Source organism: Saccopteryx bilineata, chromosome 1 (assembly GCF_036850765.1).
Source record: "Saccopteryx bilineata isolate mSacBil1 chromosome 1, mSacBil1_pri_phased_curated, whole genome shotgun sequence".
Taxonomy (NCBI): Eukaryota; Metazoa; Chordata; class Mammalia; order Chiroptera; family Emballonuridae; genus Saccopteryx; species Saccopteryx bilineata.
Window position 1 is genome coordinate 399,945,198 of NC_089490.1, and position 19,623 is coordinate 399,964,820.

General features: G+C 51.7%; 1 protein-coding gene across 1 annotated transcript in view; it reads left to right on the top strand.

Annotated features, from left to right (window-relative positions):
* The window catches only part of CAPN1 (calpain 1), a 29,156-nt gene extending 10,407 nt beyond the window's left edge, over positions 1-18,749 (top strand). Inside the window, exons 11-22 of the mRNA XM_066252005.1 lie at positions 9,817-9,995; positions 10,881-10,892; positions 11,632-11,843; positions 11,938-11,977; positions 12,914-12,979; positions 13,069-13,126; positions 14,158-14,222; positions 14,650-14,718; positions 16,764-16,842; positions 17,287-17,403; positions 17,622-17,680; positions 18,036-18,749. Coding sequence (XP_066108102.1) covers positions 9,817-9,995; positions 10,881-10,892; positions 11,632-11,843; positions 11,938-11,977; positions 12,914-12,979; positions 13,069-13,126; positions 14,158-14,222; positions 14,650-14,718; positions 16,764-16,842; positions 17,287-17,403; positions 17,622-17,680; positions 18,036-18,062 — 983 coding nt within the window. The 3' untranslated portion in view covers positions 18,063-18,749. The remainder of the gene's footprint in view (positions 1-9,816; positions 9,996-10,880; positions 10,893-11,631; positions 11,844-11,937; positions 11,978-12,913; positions 12,980-13,068; positions 13,127-14,157; positions 14,223-14,649; positions 14,719-16,763; positions 16,843-17,286; positions 17,404-17,621; positions 17,681-18,035) is intronic.
* The last annotated feature ends 874 nt before the right edge of the window (positions 18,750-19,623 follow it).

Genomic DNA, 19,623 nt, shown 5'->3' on the forward strand with positions numbered 1-19,623 from the left:
CTTCCATCACCTTTTTTTTATGTATTTTTCTGAAGTTGGAAACGGGGAGGCAGTCAGACAGACTCCCGCATGCCCCCGACCGGGATCCACCCGGCACGCCCACCAGGGGACGATGCTCTGCCCATCTGGGGCGTTGCTCTGTTGCAACCAGAGCCATTCTAGCACCTGAGGCAGAGGCCACAGAGCCATCCACAGCTCCTGGGCAAACTTTGCTCCAATGGAGCCTTGGCTGCGGGAGGGGAAGAGAGAGACAGAGAGGAAGGAGAGGGAGAGAGGTGGAGAAGCAGATGGGTTCTTTTCCTGTGTGCCCTGGCCAGGAATCAAACCTGGGACTCCTGCACGCCAGGCCGACGCTCTACCACTGAGCCAACCGGCCAGGGCTCCATCGCCATTTTTTATCCCCCTTTGACCTTTCCTACCTTCCTTTTCCTCAGGTAATTACCATACTATTATCTATCTATGAGGGGTTCATTTGTTTTTTTCTTAATCCCGTCGCCTTTTTTGAGATCAGACAAGATCAGGGGTGTTCAGAATGATATGGCCATAGACACCCTTCACCTTCACCCCGTCCCTTACCCCCTCCCCCTGACAGCTGTCATTCAATTCTCTGTGTCGGAGTCTGTTTCTGTTTTGTTCGTTTGTTCATTAGCTTCCACGTGTGCCTGACCAGGCGGTGGCGCAGTGGATAGAGCGTCGGACTGGGATGCAGAGGACCCAGGTTCGAGACCCCGAGGTCGCCAGCTTGAGCGCAGGCTCATCTGGTTAGAGCAAAAGCTCACCAGCTTGAACCCAAGGTCGCTGGCTCCAGCAAGGGGTTACTCGGTCTGCTGAAGGCCTGCGGTCAAGGCACATATGAGAAAGCAATCAATGAACAACTAAGGTGTCGCAATGTGCAATGAAAACCTAATGATTGATGCTTCTCATCTCTCTCCGTTCCTGTCTGTCTGTCCCTGTCTATCCCACTCTCTGATTCTCTCTCTGTCTCTGTAAAAAAAGATTCCACGTGTAAGTGAAATCATGATACTTGTCTTTATCTGACTGGCTTATTTTGCTTAGTGTGACACTCTCCAGGTCTATCCATGCTGTTACAAAAGGTAACATTTCCTTTTTTACCTTGTCTAGTGTTAGTATCACTGCTGTATTTATATCTGTCTTCTAAAGTGAACTGGGAAGTGTTCTCTCCGTTCTGTTTCCTAGGAGAGTTTGCATGAGATGGGGGTGAGTTGTTGCTTGACTATTTGGTGGAACTGGTCTATAAAGCTGTCGGGCCTGCTCTTTTCTTTTATTTGTTATTTATTGATTTTTAGATGGAGGAGAGAGAAAAAGAAAGAGGGAAGAAGTGGGAAGCATCAATTCATAGTAGTTACTTTCGGTATGTGCCTTGACCGGGCAAGCCCAGCATTTCAAACTGGTGACCTCAGCATTCCTCAGTGGATAGAGGTTGACGCTCTATCCACTGCGCTACCACAGGTCAAGGCCTGCTCTTTTCTTTTATTTTTTTAAATATTTATTTATATATATATATATTTTTTTTTTTTTTTCCTGAAGTTGGGAACAGGGAGGCAGTCAGACAGACTCCCGCATGCGCCCGACCGGGATCCACCCGGCACACCCACCAGGGGGCGATGCTCTGCCCATTTGGGGCTGTTGCGACCAGAGCCATTCTAGCGCCTGAGGCAGAGGCCATGGAGCCATCCCCAGCGCCCGGGCCATCTTTGCTCCAATGGAGCCTTGGCTGCAGGAGGAGAAGAGAGAGACAGAGAAGAAGGAGAAGGGGAGGGGTGGAGAAGCAGATGGGTGCTTCTCCTGTGTGCCCTGGCCGGGAATCGAACCCGGGACTTCCACAGGCCAGGCCGATGCTCTACCACTGAGCCAACTGACCAGGGCCTATTTTTTTATTTTTTTATTTTATTTTTTTTTGTATTTTTTTGAAGCTGGAAACGGGGAAAGACAGTCAGACAGACTCCCGCATGCGCCCGACCGGGATCCACCCGGCACGCCCACCAGGGGGCGACGCTCTCCCCACCAGGGGGCGATGCTCTGCCCCTCCGGGGGCGTTGCTCTGCCGTGACCAGAGCCACTCCAGCGCCTGGGGCAGAGGCCAAGGAGCCATCCCCAGCGCCCGAGCCATCTTTGCTCCAATGGAGCCTTGGCTGCGGGAGGGGAAGAGAGAGACAGAGAGGAAGGAGGGGGGCGTGAAGAAGCAAATGGGCGCTTCTCCTGTGTGCCCTGGCCGGGAATCGAACCGGTCCCCCGCACGCCAGGCCGACGCTCTACCGCTGAGCCAACCGGCCAGGGCCTATTTTTTTAAATTTAAAAAAAAATTTTTTTTTTTTTTACAGAGACAGAGAGCGAGTCAGAGAGAGGGATAGACAGGGACAGACAGACAGGAACGGAGAGATAAGAAGCATCAATCATTAGTTTTTCATTGCGTATTGAGACACCTTAGTTGTTCATTGATAGCTTTCTCATTTGTGCCTTGACCGTGGGCCTTCAGCAGACCGAGTAACCCCTTGCTGGAGCCAGTGACATTGAGTACAAGCCGGTGAGCTTTTGCTCAAACCAGATGAGCCCGCGCTCAAGCTGGTGACCTCGGGGTCTCGAACCTGGGTCCTCCGCATCCCAGTCCGACACTCTATCCACTGCGCCTGCTCTTTTCTTTATGTGAAGATTAACTTTTGATACTGAGTATCCTTAATGGTGATAGGTTTATTCAGGCTTTCTATTTCCTTTTGATCCTATTTTGATGAGTTGTATTTTGGGGGAGTTTATCCTTTGCATCTGTTTTCAAAATTATTAGGGTGAAGTTATTCTTTTATTTATTTATTTATTTATTTTTAATTTTTTTACAGAGACAGCGAGTGAGTCAGAGAGAGTGATAGACAGGGACAGATAGACAGGAACGGAGAGAGATGAGAAGCATCAATCATTAGTTTTTCATTGCGCATTGCAACACTTTAGTTGTTCATTGATTGCTTTCTCATATGTGCCTTGACCTTGGGCCTTCAGCAGACCGAGTAACCCCTTGCTGGAGCCAGCGACCTTGGGTTCAAGCTGGTGGGCTTTTGCTCAAACCAGATGAGCCCGTTCTCAAGCTGGCGACCTCAGGGTCTCGAACCTGGGTCCTCTGCATTCCAGTCTGACGCTCTATCCACTGCACCACTGCCTGGTCAGGCTGAAGTTATTCTTAATATATTCTGATACCTCATCTGTTGATATTCTCTCTTTATTCATAGTGTCGCTTATTTGCACTGTCTCCTTTGTCTTTGTTAATCCTCTGAGAAATTTATCAATGTTAGATTTTACAAAGAAATGCCTTCTGACTTTGTTGATCCTATGCATAGTATTTTTTTTTTTTTACAGAGACAGAGAGAGAGTCAGAGAGAGGGATAGATAGGGACAGACAGACAGGAACGCAGAGAGATAAGAAGCATCAATCATTAGTTTTTCGTTGTGACACCTTAGTTGTTCATTGATTGCTTTCTCGTATGTGCTGTGACTGTGGGCCTTCAGCAGACCGAGTAACACCTTGCTTGAGCCAGCGACCTTGGGTCCAAGCTGGTGAGCTTTTTGCTCAAACCGATGAGCCCGTGCTCAAGCTGGCGACCTCACTGCCTCGAACCTGGGTCCTTCCTCATCCCAGTCTGACCGACGCTCTAGCCACTGTGCCACTGCCTGGTCAGGCAGTATTTTCTATATCATTAATCTTTGCTTTTCTGTTTATGTCATTCCTCTGCTTTCTTTGGGTTTATTTTTAAACTTTATTTTATGACCTCTTTAATTAGAGGATTATTTTATTAAGTTAGGTATTTTATATCTATCTATATATATATAAACACCTAAGGCAATACATTTCCCTGTTTAATTAAGCTATACAATTTAAATACCTGTTTTTAAGAATTATGATCATTCACATATCATGATATTCACACTTCTCATGTGTACAATTCAGTGGGTTTTAGTATAGTCACAGTGTTGTGAAATCATGAGCATTACCCAATTCCAAAACATTTTCACTACCCCCAAAGGAAGCCCTGCATCCATTAGTAGTCATTCCCTCTCCCCCACTCCCCAGATTTGCCTGTTCTGGACATTGCAGAGACATAAAATCATACAGTTTGTAACCTTTTGTGCCTGGCTTATTTTCCTTAACATAGTATCTTCAAAGTTCATCCACATTTGTAGCATATACCAGCACTTCATTTCATTTTTATGGCTGAGTAATAGTCTGTGATTGGGTATACCACAGTTTGCTTATTCATTCATCAGTTGATGAACATTTGGGTGGTTTCCCATGCTTGGCTCTTATGAGTAATGCTGCTATGAACATTCATGCACATGTGTTTGTGTGAGCATATGTTCTTTTGGGTCTATAAGTAGAAGGAAAATCATTAGGTTGTATGGTATTTCCATGTTTAACATTTTGAGGAACTGTTCTAGAGTGGCAATACTGGTTTATATTCCACTAGCAATGTCTGAGGATTCCAGTTTCTCGACATCCTTGTCAACACTTGTTATTGTCCATCTTTTTTTACTATATCCATCCTAGTGGCTATAAAGTGGTATCTCATTGAAGTTTTGATTTGTATTTTTTTAATTATTAATGATATTGAGTATCTTTTCATGTGTTTATTTATTGGACATTTGTATCTCTCTTTTAGAGTGTCCAAATAGTTTATCATGAATGTTTGTTGCGTTTTGTCAAATGCCTTTTCTGCATCAACTAAGATAATTGTGTGTGGTTTTTTTCTTTTTGTTCTATTAATGTATTACATTGATTGATCCTATGTTGAACAATCCTTTCATTCTTGGAATTAAATCCTATTTCATGATATATAATCCTTTAAAAAGACTGTTGGGGCCCTGGCCGGTTGGCTCAGTGGTAAAGTGTCGGCCTGGTGTGCAGGAGTCCCAGGTTCAATTCCCGGCCAGGGCACACAGGAGAAACGCTCAACTACTTCTCCACCCCTCCCCCTCTCCTTCTTCTCTGTCTCTCTCTTCCCCTTCCGCAGCCGAGGCTCCATTGGAGCAAAGTTGTCCCGGGCACTGAGGATGGCTCCATGCCCTCTGCCTCAGGCACTCGAATGGCTCTGGTTGCAACAGAGCAACAGCACAGATGGGTGGAGCATCGCCCCCTGGTGGGCATGCCGGGTGGATCCCGGTTGGGCACATGCGGGAGTCTGTCTGACTGCCTCCTTGTTTCCAACTTCAGAAAAAAAAAAAAATAATAATAATAATAAAAAGACTGTTGGGTTTAGTTTGATGGTGTTTTGTTGAGGATTTTTATAACAATATTCTCACATGATATTGGTCTGTAATTTTCTTGTGATGTCTTTATCTGGCTTTGGTACCAAGCAAATCTATGAATTTTCCTTCTCTGGACAATATAATTTAATTTTAATTTTAATTTTAATTTTTTTTTTATTCAGAGACAGAGAGAGTCAGAGAGAGGGATAGATAGAGACAGACAGGAACGGAGAGAGATAAGCATCAATCATCAGTTTTTCGTTGTGGCACCCTAGTTGTTCATTGATTGCTTTCTCATATGTGCCTTGACCACGGGTCTTTAGCAGACCGAGTAATCCCTTGCTCGAGCCAGTGACCTTGGGTCCAAGCTGGTGAGCTTTTTTCTTTTTTGCTTAAGCCAGATGAGCCCACGCTCAAGCTGGCAAACTCGGGGTCTCAAACCTGGGTCTTCAGCATCCCAGTCCGATGCTCTATCCACTGCACCACTGCCTGGTCAGGCTGGACAATATAATTTAATATAATTGCAATCAGGGAATATGTGGTTCTTTGTGTTTGACTTTCACTTAACATGTCTTCAGGGTTCATCATGCTATGGCGTGTATAGGTACTTTATTCCTTTTTATTGCTGAATAATATTCCTTTGTTCAGTTATACATTTGGTTTATCCATTCATCAGTTGATGGAAGATTTGGTTGTTTCTACATTTGGCTATTATAGATAATACTTCTGTGAACATTAACATACAGGTTTTTGTGTGGATGTATGTTTTCATTTATCTTGGGGATATACCTAGGAGCAGAATTGCAGGGTCATGTGGTAATTCTGTGTTTAACCATTTGAGGAATTTCCAGACTATTTTCCAAAGTGGCTGTACCATGTTATTTATTTATTTCCTTTTATTGATTTTAGAGAGAGAGAAAGGGGGAGAAAGAATGTGCCCTGACCGGGGATTGAACCCACAACCCTGGTGTATCGGGACGATGCTCTAACTAATTGAGCTGTTTGGCCAGGGCAAAATGCACCACTTTACTTTCCAGTCAGCTCTGTGTGAGGTTCTGATTTCTCCACATCCTCACAAACACTTGTTATTATTTATCTTTTTAAATTAATTTTAATGGGGTGACATTGATAAATCAGGGTACATATGTCCAGAGAAAACATCTCTAGGTTATTTTGACATTTGATTATGCTGCATTCCCATCACCCAAAGTCCAATTGTCTTCCATCACCTTCTAACTGGTTTTCTTTGTGCCCCTCCTCTCCCCCAACCTTCTCCCTCTCTTCCCCCCCACCCCGTAACCCCCACACTCTTGTCCATGTCTCTGAGTCTCATTTTTATGTCCCACCTATGTATGGAATCATATAGTTCTTAGTTTTTTCTGATTTACTTATTTCGCTCAGTATAATGTTATCAAGGCCCATCCATGTTGTTGTAAATGATCCGATGTCATCATTTCTTATGGCTGAGTAGTTTTCCATAGTATATATGTACCAAAGCTTTTTAATCCACTTGTCCACTGACGGACACTTGGGCTGTTTCCAGATCTTCGCTATTGTGAACAATGCTGCCATAAACATGGGGGTGCATTTCTTCTTTTCAAACAGTGCTGTGGTGTTCTTGGGGTATATTCCTAAAAGTGGTATAGCTGGGTCAAAAGGCAGTTCGATTTTTAATTTCTTGAGGAAGCTCCATACTGTTTTCCACAGTGGCTGCACCAGTCTGCATTCCCACCAGCAGTGCAGGAGGGTTCCCTTTTCTCCACATCCTTGCCAGCACTTACTCTGTGTTGTTTTGTTGATGAGAGCCATTCTGACTGGTGTGAGATGATATCTCATTGTGGTTTTAATTTGCATTTCTCTAATGATTAGTGATGTTGAGCATTTTTTCATATGCCTATTGGCCATCTGTATGTCCTCTTTGGAGAAATGTCTATTCATTTCTTTTGTCCATTTTTTGGTTGGATTGTTTGTCTTCCTGGTATTGAGTTTTACAAGTTCTTTATAAATTTTGGTTATTAACCCCTTATCAGACGTATTGTCAAATATATTCTCCCATTGTGAAGTTTGTCTTTTTATTCTGTTCTTATTGTCTTTAGCTGTGCAAAAGCTTTTTTTTTTTTTTGTATTTTTCTGAAGTTGGAAACCGGGAGGCAGTCAGACAGGCTCCCGCATGTGCCCGACCAGGATCCACCCGGCCCGCCCACCAGGGGGCGATGCTCTGCCCATCTGGGGCGTTGCTGCTGCAACCAGAGCCATTCTAGCGCCTGAGGCAGAGGCCACAGAGCCATCCCCAGTGCCAGGGCCAACTTTGCTCCAATGGAGCCTCGGCTGCGGGAGGGGAAGAGAGAGACAGAGAGGAAGGAGACGGGGAGGGGTGGAGAAGCAAATGGGCGCTTCTCCTGTGTGCCCTGGCCGGTAATCGAACCCGGAACTCCTGCATGCCAGGCCAACGCTCTACCACTGAGCCAACCGGCCAGGGCACAATAGCTTTTTAGTTTGATATAGTCCCATTTGTTTATCCTGTCTTTTATTTCACTTGCCCATGGAGATAAATAGGCAAATATATTGCTGCGAGAGATGTCAGAGAGCTTACTGCCTATGTTTTCTTCTAAGGTGCTTATGGTTTTATGGCTTACATTTAAGTCTTTTATCCATTTTGAGTTTATTTTTGTGAATGGTGTAAGTTGGTGGTCTAGTTTCATTTTATTGCAGGTAGCTGTCCAATTTTCCCAACACCATTTGTTGAAGAGGCTGTCTTTACTCCACTGTATGCTCTTACCTCCTTTGTCAAATATCACTTGTCCATAAAAGTGTGGGTTTATTTCTGAGTTCTCTGTTCTGTTTCATTGATCTATATGCCTGTTCTTATGCCAGTACCAGGCTGTTTTGAGTACAATGGCCTTGTAGTATAACTTGATATCCGGAAGTGTGATACCTCTCACTTTATTCTTCTTTTTCAAGATTGCTGAGGCTATTCGTGTTCTCTTTTGGTTCCATATAAATTTTTGGAATATGTGTTCTATATCTTTGAAGTAAGTCATTGGTATTTTAATCGGTATTGCATTGAATTTATAAATTGCTTTGGGTAATATAGACATTTTAATGATGTTTATTCTTCCTAACCATGAGCACGGTATATGCCTCCACTTGTTTGTATCTTCCCTGATTTCTTTTATCAATGTTTTGTAATTTTCCGAGTACAATTCTTTAATCTCCCTGGTTAAATTTATTCCTAGGTACTTTATTTTTTTGGTTGCAATGGTGAAGGGGATTGCTTCCTTAATTTCTCTTTCTGACAGTTTATTATTAGTGTATAAAAATGCCTCTGATTTCTGAGTATTAATTTTATATCCTGCCACCTTGCTGAGTTTATTTTTTTTATTAATGTCAGCTTGGTGTGGGGATGCTGTGGCTTATTAGTGCCTTTAAAAGGAAATGCTGCATATTCTACCCAGCACGTAGTTTTAGTCAAGGGGGTTGTATAAACTGCCAGAAATGCAAGTCCTGTCACCCTTTGCAGCTCTGTGGCCTCCTATCGGACCCTGCTTTCTGTCACCCTCTTCTAAATCAGGGGCCACACAGGCGCTCCAGCCATCTTTTAAAATCCTAACCCATTTTAGTAATAATAAATTCATCAGAACCTTTGGCTGAATTAAGAAAGACATATATATAACAAAATCTTAGTCCAACCATGCCCCTCCTGTGTAAGGCTGTCATAGGGCCTTCTGCTCCTTGATTCATTCAGTCCGCGCTCCGTACCAGCACCCTCCTCCTGCCAACCTCTGGCATCTCTTTGGGTCCCCTGCTCACCTGAGCTCGGACCCTTTATTAAACACTGGCTGTCCCCACGTGTGTGGGGCTTAGTTCTCCCTCTGCCTGGCTCCCCAGGGCTCCCCCGTCAGTCCTCAGCTCAAACTTCACGTCAAAGATGCTTTTCCTGACCAACTCCAGCTTCCTTATTCTCTTCGTTGTTCCTTCAGTTAACCTGGCTTGCTCATATTTTACCTCCCCTATCAGGAATGTGAATTCTTGAAGGTGGGGACTCTGTGTGCCCCCACTGCGTGTCTGATACATGGCACACTGTGGGCACTTAGTAATACTTGGGTTTTTTGGGGGGAGGGTTGTGGGTTTGGGGTTTTTTTCGTATTTTTCTGAAGTGAGAAGCAGGGAGGCAGACAGACAGACTCCCGCATGCACCTCGACCGGGATCCACCTGGGGGGGGGGCATTGCTCCGCTGCACCGGAGCCATTTTAGCGCCTGAGATGGAGGCCATGGAGCCATCCTCAGTGCTCGGGCCAACTTTGCTCCAATGGAGCCTTGGCTGCAGGAGGGGAGGAGAGACAGAGAGGAAGGAGAGGGGAGAAGGGTGGAGAAGCAGATGGGCGCTTCTCCTGTGTGCCCTGGCTGGGAATCGAACCCGGGATTTCCACACACCAGGCCGACGCTCTACCGCTGAGCCAATCGGCCAGGGCTTAGTAATACTTGTTAAATAAATGAATGAATGGACAGACGGCCGGGGGAGGAGAAGGCTTGGGGTCCGGTGATGCTCACCTCTCCCCTTACTGCAGCCACCTTCTGGGTGAACCCCCAGTTTAAGATCCGGCTGGAGGAGATCGATGACGCAAACGATGACTACGGGGGTCGCGAGTCAGGCTGCAGCTTCGTGCTGGCGCTCATGCAGAAGCACCGCCGCCGTGAGCGCCGCTTCGGCCGCGACATGGAGACCATTGGCTTTGCAGTGTACGAGGTGAGCGAGTGGATGAGCCCAGAACCCGGCTGAAAAGCTGGGCTCCTGCCCACCATAGGCGAGATCCGCCAGGGGGCACCAGAGGACAGTTGCCATCCCTCGCCCAGTGCTGGGCCCCTGGGGTCAATTATGCCACTGAGGCAGTAGAAGGGGCCCTGGGAGGCACCTGCTGAAGCCCCCTGCCAGGCTTAGGGTGGGCAGGGGCCTAAAATTCATCCTGTCAGGCAGGTAGTGTGGGGGGTGGAGATGTTTGCTGGGAGAGGGAAAGGTTTTGGAACTCGTTCCCATTCTTACCGGGCAGAAGGCTGCTCTTGGGAAGAGGAAGCTGGCAGCTTCCGGAGCCAGACTGTGGCTCAGCTTCAGAAAAAAGTGAGTGAGTGGCTTCCCTGGAGGAGTAGTGAGCTCCCTGTCTTGAAAGTGTGTAAACAGAGGCCGAGTGCAGGTGTATGGTATGGAAGGCCCTGCTTCCTGCACTATATTCAAGACAGACAGGAACTCCTGGACCTCCCTGGTGGGGTAAAGGACGCCATAGCCTCGGCCCAGCCCAGACCCCTGCAGCGGGTGGGCCTCTGATGTCACTGGGCACAGCACATTGCTGTTGGCTAGGGGCCTGTCCTGGGGACTCAGATTCAGAGCTGAGGCTCAGGGCATTTCAGGGACAAAGAGGATCTTGTCTCCCCACCCCACCCCCCATTCCCACCCCAAACCCCTGGTGTCTCTCTCGGGTGTGAAGACAGCTCTGGGTCACCACTGGTCCCAGGCCCAGGGCCCTGCCTCCTGGTCTCGCCTTCTCATTTTAAGAACTCAGGGCCCCTCCCCAGCACAAACTGTTCCCTGTGCCCCTGGGCTAAGCTTACTTCTCTAACTTCCTTGTCTCTCTTGTAGGTTCCTCCACAGGTAGGTGCGGAATGTGACTCACCTGGATTTACACACACCTGAACATACATGACTGATGGTGCCCAGAGGGGAGCAGGATGGTGGCAAGCTTTACACGTAGGAAACTAAGAAGTCACCTCGTTTTACTGCTCACAAAGTGTACCCCTAGCCCCGCCCACTGATCCGTGGGCAGAGCGAACTGCTCTCCTGGGGGTCAGAGCAGGTAACCAGTGAGGGGGCTGGATTTGAACCCTGGCCCTGAGCGCTCCACCCGACATGCACACCCAAGCTCTCTCTGTCTTACTGCTTGATGTTGGCAGAGAGAGGCCTTCTGGGCACTGGTGAGGGGCCTTGCAGTGGATGGCTGAGTATTCTGCACCCTTGAGCAAATTGCTTAAGCTTTAAATCTTAATGTCAGCGTCTGTGAAATGGGCATTAAATGAGGTGCCACATGTAAAGTGCCCTAGGTGCCTGACGTGGAGGAAGCCCTGAGTGGTAAAGGGGAGTGTTATTTCTTGGTTGTAGTCTCTACATTCACCTCCACTCTGTGCAGTAGGCAGGATTATTCCCCCCACTTTTCAGATAAGGAAACAGACAAAACACCTTGTCAGGGTTATGCGGCCGGAGGGTGACTGAGCCATGATTCAGCTCTCCAGCCCCTTGGCCAGTATTCAGAGCCCGGGGTCTGGGTCTGGGGCAGCTCCCAAGGCTGGGCTGATAGGGCAGCTGCAGCCCCCGCCCCCACCTTCCCCTCCGCCAGCTGGTGGGCCAGCCGGCCGTGCACCTGAAGCGTGATTTCTTCCTGGCCAACGCGTCTCGGGCCCGATCAGAGCAGTTCATCAACCTGCGAGAGGTCAGCACCCGCTTCTGCCTGCCGCCCGGGGAGTATGTGGTGGTGCCCTCCACCTTTGAGCCCAACAAGGAGGGCGACTTCGTGCTGCGCTTCTTCTCAGAGAAGACCGCCGGGACCGAGTGAGTCGTGGGCCCCTCTCCTACCTCCTGCCCCACCACCCCCGGCCTCCCAGCATCCCCTTGACTGGCCCCTCTTTCTCCCCACCCTCTACAGGGAGCTGGACGACCAGGTCCAGGCCAATCTTCCTGACGAGGTGCGTGCCCTGCCCCCACAGGCCTCTCTCCTCTCCTTCACCCTGGGTGTGCAATGGCAACCTGGTGGCCTATCCTCCGGGCTCCGTCCGGCAGAGCAGAGCCTCTTCTGGCAGGAGCCGTAGGAATAATACTAGTTCCTCATTTGTCCAGCACTTTACAGTTTGCAAAGGACTTTGTGATAATAGTGTGAGATCCCTGTGCTCTCACTCTACACCAGGTCTGAGCTTTCCCCAGCTTGTCGTTTCCTGCACTGTTTCTTCTCAGTAGGAAATTGAAATTCAGAGAAGTTAAGGAATTTGCCCGGGGTAGCACAGCAGGAAGCCAAAGCTCACCCTTCATCACTGAGCTGAACTGCGTCCTCTTTCAGGCCACAAGAATCATGGCCAGGGAGTAGAGTGGGGACTAGATTTCCTTTTTTTTTTTTTTTTTTTTTCCCCTGAAGCTGGAAACGGGGAGAGACAGTCAGACAGACTCCCGCATGCGCCCAACCGGCATCCACCCGGCACGCCCACCAGGGGCGACGCTCTGCCCCTCCGGGGCGTCGCTCCACCACAACCAGAGCCACCCAGCGCCTGGGGCAGAGGCCAAGGAGCCATCCCCAGCGCCCGGGCCATCCCCGCTCCAATGGAGCCTCGGCTGCGGGAGGGGAAGAGAAAGACAGAGAGGAAGGAAGGGCGGGGGTGGAGAAGCAAATGGGCACCTCTCCCATGCGCCCTGGCCAGGAATCAAACCCGGGTCCCCCGCACACCAGGCCGACGCTCCACAGCTGAGCCAACCGGCCAGGGCCTAGATTCCCATTTTACAGATGAGAAAAGTGAGGTTCAGAGAGATGAAGTGACATGTAGCTAATGAGTGCTTCCAGCGCTGCTTCTAGCCACTGCCCATGCGGGGGCTAGGCTGGGGTGTCCCTGACCTGCTCCCCCTTTTCCATCCAGCAAGTGCTCTCGGAAGAGGAGATTGATGAGAACTTCAAGGCCCTCTTCAGACAACTGGCAGGGGAGGTAGGTTTGGGGCGCTGTTGGGGGAGGGCCTCTGGGGCATTGAGGGACAACCTCTCCCCAGCTGGGTGCCATCTACCATCCTCCCCCAGGACCTGGAGATCAGCGTCAAGGAGCTGCGGACCATCCTTAACAGGATCATCGGCAAACGTGAGTCCCCGAGGGGCTGCTCTCCACCCTGTGTCCTGTCCCCTGTTTCCTCCAAACTCCACAGTCTAGGCTTCTGCTCCCGCATGGAGCTAAGCCCGACCCTTGGCCTTCATGGGTGAGGAAACCTTCCGCTACCTTCCTGAGCCCGGTTAACCCCCATCTTCCTCCCACATTCCTCACGCCGTCTTGTTGGACCCCATTCTCTGTGCCTGAGTGTGGTGCCCTGCTGGGGTCAGAAGCTTAGCTGCTGCCTGGCCAGTGGTGGCGCAGCAGAGAGAGCGTCCACCTGGGATGCTGAGGTCCCAGGTTTGAAACCCCAAGGTTGCTGGCTTGAGTGTGGGATTATCAACATGATCCCATGATCACTGGCTTGCTCCCAAAGGTCGCTGGCTTGAACAGGGGTCATTGGCTTGGCCTGAGCCCCCCAGTGAAGGCATGGATGAGAAGCAATCAATGAACAACTAAAGTGCTGCAACTACGAGTTGATGCTCCTCATCTTTCTCTCTCTGTCTCTAAAAAAGCTTAGCTGCTGACAGCACCTTAGTGCCAACGTACAAGGCCGAGTGGCTCTGGAGCAGAGCTGGCTTCGCTCCCTGAGGTGCACAGCTGAAGGCAGTGGCCCCTAACTTTCCCTTTGCCCCACCTCTGACCCCTGACCTTCAACCTCCATCCATGCTGTTCCCTAGGCCCAGAACTGCCTCCTCTTCTCCCCCTGGAGCTGCGGCAGACCCCACCCCAGCTGTGGCTGCCTTTGCTGCCCCCACACGCCTCTCACGTCTATTTCGCACCAGTTTGTTTTACTCTGGTCTGATGTGTTGATCTGGCTGTTGAGACACCAGCTTGATTACTGAAAGAATTTAGCTCTTCATTTCTGATGATAAAAGCACAACGACACACTCACTTTGCTAGATGTTACATACCAGGGGACGGGAGTCATGCCTCTCGGATTCTGTCCCACCCGGCGTCTCCGGCTCAGAGCAGGCCCAGGAAGCTCTCTGGGCCGGGGTGCTGGAAATGGTTCTCTTCTGCAGACAAAGACCTGCGAACCAAGGGCTTCAGCCTGGAGTCCTGCCGCAGCATGGTGAACCTCATGGACGTATCCTTCTGTGGGGCTTGGGGCTGGGGGCACGCAGGTGCAGAAAGAGTGCTGGGTCACTTGTCCTAGGAACAGCGCAAAGGAAAGGATGAAGCTCCGTGGCATGTGGATGGACCAGTGCCTTCCTGGGCATTGTCCCATGGATAGAGATGGGGAAACTGAGGCACGGGCCTGTGTCTAGTGAGAGGTGGGGCAGGGCCTGCGTCCCTGAGGGCCCCTAGGCTGGTGCTTCTTCTGTGCCCTCCCTGACCCACACAGGCTCAGAGAGCAGGGCGGGCCTGGCCGGCGGCTGACCACTCGGTCTCGCTGCTTCTCCCTCCGTCTGGCGCCCTCTGTGGCCAGTCTCCCCTGCTCCCGGATTCCTCACTCTCGCCCCATGCCCCACGCGGGCTTAAGCTGTGGAATTTTTTTCTTGATGGCTGCCCAGCGGGATGGCAACGGGAAGCTGGGCCTAGTGGAGTTCAATATCCTGTGGAACCGCATCCGGAATTACCTGGTAGGTGGTCTCTGCTGGCCACGGTCCCCCTGCCCCCCACAGCATTGGTCACAGCAGAGCCAGCTGGGCTGCAGGCCGCATGGACCAGGCCCTCTACCTTGAATCTGCGTTTTCGGGGCCCGCATACCCCAGCAACGGACCCAGTCTTTTGGCCTCTCCCCTCCTACCTAAACAGTCCTCCACCCTCAACAGTCTTCTTCCCTCAACAGTCCTCCTCCCTCAACAGTCCTCTACTCTCAACAGTCCTACTCCCTCAACAGTCCTCCTCCCTCAACAGTCCTCCTCCCTCAACAGTCCTCCACCCTAAACAGTCCTCCTCCCAAACAGTCCTCCACCCTCAATAATCCTCCACCCTCAACAGTCCTCCATCCTCAACAGTCCTCCACCCTCAACAGTCCTCCACCCTCAGCAGTCCTCCACCCTCAATAGTCCTCCATCCTCAACAGTCCTCCACCCTCAACAGTCCTTCACCCTAAACAGTCCTCCTCCCAAACAGTCCTCCACCCTCAACAGTCCTCCATCCTCAACAGTCCTCTACCCTCAACAGTCCTCCACCCTCAGCAGTCCTCCACCCTCAACAGTCCTCCACCCTCAACAGTCCTCCACCCTAAACAGTCCTCCTCCCAAACAGTCCTCCACCCTCAACAGTCCTCCCTCAACAGTCCTCCACCCTCAACAGTCCTCCACTCTCAACAGTCCTCCCTCAACAGTCCTCCACCCTCAATAGTCCTCCTCCCTCAACAGTCCTCCACCCTCAACAGTCCTCCTCCCTCAACAGTCCTCCACCCTCAACAGTCCTCCATCCTCAACAGTCCTCCACCCTCAGCAGTCCTCCATCCTCAACAGTCCTCCACCCTCAGCAATCCTCCACTCTCAACAGTCCTCCACCATCAGCAGTCCTCCCTCAACAGTCCTCCACCCTCAACAGTCCTCCATCCTCAACAGTCCTCCACCCTCAGCAGTCCTCCATCCTCAACAGTCCTCCACCCTCAGCAATCCTCCACTCTCAACAGTCCTCTACCATCAGCAGTCCTCCCTCAACCATCCTCCTCCCTCAACAGTCCTCCACCCTCAACAGTCCTCCACCCTCAACAGTCCTCCACCCTCAACAGTCTTCCCTCAACCGTCCTCCTCCCTCAGCAGTCCTCCACCCTCAACAGTCCTCCACCCTCAGCAATCCTCCACTCTCAACAGTCCTCTACCATCAGCAGTCCTCCCTCAACCATCCTCCTCCCTCAACAGTCCTCCACCCTCAACAGTCCTCCACCCTCAACAGTCCTCCACCCTCAACAGTCTTCCCTCAACCGTCCTCCTCCCTCAGCAGTCCTCCACCCTCAACAGTCCTCCACTCTCAACAGTCCTCCACTCTCAACAGTCCTCCCTCAGCAGTCCTCCATCCTCAACAGTCCTCCACCCTCAACAGTCCTCACCCTCAGCAGTCCTCCACCTTCAGCAGTCCTCCACCCTCAACAGTCCTCCACCCTCAGCAGTCCTCCACCCTCAACAGTCCTCCACCCTCAACAGTCCTCCACCCTCAACAGTCTTCCCTCAACCGTCCTCCTCCCTCAGCAGTCCTCCATCCTCAACAGTCCTCCACTCTCAACAGTCCTCACCCTCAGCAGTCCTCCACCTTCAGCAGTCCTCCACCCTCAACAGTCCTCCACCCTCAGCAATCCTCCACTCTCAACAGTCCTCTACCATCAGCAGTCCTCCCTCAACCATCCTCCTCCCTCAACAGTCCTCCACCCTCAACAGTCCTCCACCCTCAACAGTCTTCCCTCAACCGTCCTCCTCCCTCAGCAGTCCTCCACCCTCAACAGTCCTCCACTCTCAACAGTCCTCCACTCTCAACAGTCCTCCCTCAGCAGTCCTCCATCCTCAACAGTCCTCCACCCTCAACAGTCCTCACCCTCAGCAGTCCTCCACCTTCAGCAGTCCTCCACCCTCAACAGTCCTCCACCCTCAGCAGTCCTCCACCCTCAGCAGTCCTCCCTAGGACGGGTTGGCTATCTTGGCCGAGCCCTCACCCTCTGCTCCCCACCCAGGCCATCTTCCGGAAGTTTGACTTGGACAAATCGGGCAGTATGAGTGCCTACGAGATGCGGATGGCCATTGAGTCTGCAGGTGAGGCTGGAGGGCTGGTGGTCCCTGTGGAGTCCCAGGCAGGTGGCTCGGGTCATTTCCCTGACAACTGGCCCTTGTCCCTGGGGTGATGGTGGTGGCGAGTGGTAGTGTGGGAATAGCCATCTTGTTTTTTCCCATGGTTACTGAGCTAAGTGTTTTAATAGCTTTTGCTTTTGTTTTCACTGCAGCTAATAAGGATAGGGTTTGTTTGTTTATTTGTTTTGAGGATTGAGGATAGGAGCTTTTGTTGTCCCCACTGGGCACAGAGAAAAGTGAGACCCAGAGAGGGAAAGTGACTGGTCTGAGGCCACACAGACAGGGAGGGGTGGACTGCACCATAGCCTCCAATGAGAGAAGTGCAGGGTTCGCCTTCCAGCGGTGCCCCTCCCTGTCCCCTTGGGCGGGGCTGCACCTCCCTGGCCCTCACCTGCTCTCCCGGGCCAGGCTTCAAGCTCAACAAGAAGCTGTATGAGCTCATTATCACCCGCTACTCGGAGCCTGACCTGGCTGTGGACTTTGACAACTTCGTGTGCTGCCTGGTGCGGCTGGAGACCATGTTCCGTGAGTGTCCTCCTTCAGTGCCCACTGTGTGCCGGCGAGGCAAAGGTCTTGGGGGTTGGCCCCAGGGGAGCTGAGTGGCAGGAGATGTGGGCAGCAGAAAGAGCCTCTAATGGCGGTGATGGGTGAGAGAACTTGGGGTGTTGGGGGAGGTTGGGGGGGGCCTGTGTGAATGCTTCTCAGAATTCTCAGCCCCATGTCATCTCTTCTCGAACACACAGGGTTTTTCAAAACTCTGGACACGGATCTGGATGGTGTTGTAACCTTCGACTTGTTTAAGGTGGGAACCCCCCTTGGCCAGTTGAGGGAAGGCACTCAGGGGTGGTGACCTCAGAGCCAGCCCCAAAGGCCAGGCTATGCTCATCCTAGAAGGGTGGGTTAGGGTGTCTGGGTCCTAGGGAGGAAGCAGGGAGGGAGGGACAGCCCCCTGGAGGCTCTACAGGAGCCAGCAGTCCTGTCTCCCAGGGGTAGAGGAGGCAGGAAGGTAACCCCCTCCAAACCCACTGAGAGGGTCCCTCTCCGACCTGCCCTCAGAGGGGCTGAGGAGATGGTGGCTCCTGAGCCACGGGACTGGGAGGCTGGGCTCGGGGTGCACGCTGGCTGACCCCGCTCCCTGCTCTCCCCTCCACCAACAGTGGTTACAGCTGACCATGTTTGCATGAGGCAGGGGAGAGGTCCCCTGGCCGCGTCCCTCCCTCCGTTGGCTGCCAAGCTCTGCCTTCTCACCACGCCAGCTGCAAGTGCCTTCCTTGGAGCAGGAAGTGGCCTCCTGTCCCTTCACCTGCCAGTCGCCATGGCTCATCTACTCTGGGCGGAACGGTGTGGCCTTCCCTGCTCCACCGACCACGGGCTCAGATGGACTCTCCCAGGCGCTCCCATCGCCAAACCAAGGAAGGCAGCCTTTGCTTGCTCCTGCCTCAGGATGGGGCTGGAGGGGGAGCGGACAGCCCCGGCCTCCTGCTGTGTCCTCTTCGTCACCCCAGAGACCACCCACCTGGCCTCACCCGCAGACTTTAAACCGTAACCACTAGCCCTGCACAGTCTGTATTGTAGCGTGCAGAGCCCCCTCCCCGTAGGGCCGCCTTCCCAGGACTGGGAAGGCCTGTTCCTTCCTGTGCAGAAGCCAATGCCCCTCTCTGCCCCGTGGCCTGGTCCCCAGCCCTGTCTGCATGGCCCACGGGGCGGTCAGGTCTTCCCTCCTCCCCTCCCTCATTTTTTATATTGGTGATTTTAAAGGGGACTTCAGGGATTGGCATACCACGTATGGGGGTGCCAGAGGCACCTGGGCATGGGATGGGGGCTCATGCTTCCATGCAGAGAAACCCCACATAATAAAGGAAAAGCCCCCACATCTGCCTCTGGAGTGTGTTCCTGCTCAAAACTGCCGGCAGGGCCACCTGAGGCCTTAGCAGTGGGGCCTTGCTGGCCCTACACACCTTCCTGGCAGCGCTGACAGCCTGACCCCTGCCTCCCCGGCTCCCTCCCACCTGGCAGGCTCGGGCTGGAGCCAAACCCCTGAGTAGCACGATCCTGACCCCCCAGGACACTCCCTGAGAGCACTGAGCCGCCTTCAGGCCCTCTTGGAGGGGGGCACCCTTGTGACCCAGACACCTGCCGCTTATGTAAGCTGCTCCAGCCCTCTCTGGGATCATGGCCTTTCTTACCAGAGATAAGAGTGGCTTAAGGTGGGGAGAGGAAGGGTTGGGGTGGTGGGGATAAAGAGGCAGCCACAAACTAGGACAGCAAGTGCGGGCCAAAGGCTGCTGGAGCCTGGCCTGTGGTGGTGCAGGGGTAGAGCACTGACCTGGAACACTGAGGTCGCCGGTTCAATACCCGGGGCTTGCCCGGCCAAAGCACTTACGACAAGCAACCAATGAATACTTAGAGCAAAGCAGCTACTAATTGCCCTCCCTTCTTTCTCTCCATAAAATCAAATAAAATCTTAAAAAACAAAAAATGGATGGAACCCAAGAGTGGGAGATGGGACTGCCCTCAGCTGCTGGGAGCCATGGATGGAGCCCCTAATGACAGTCTTGACTCTTCCCCACGGGCTGGCACAGGGCCTGTTGCAGGACATCCTGCCTCTTGCCTTTGGGAGTCCCTGGGCCAGGTCCTGTGGGGCCTCCGTGTCCTCATCAGTAAGGAGGGTGTAGGGAAAACAGCTACATTAGGCTTGCTCACTTGCACTTTGCGTGATTAGTGCAGGAGCCTCCTGTGTATGGC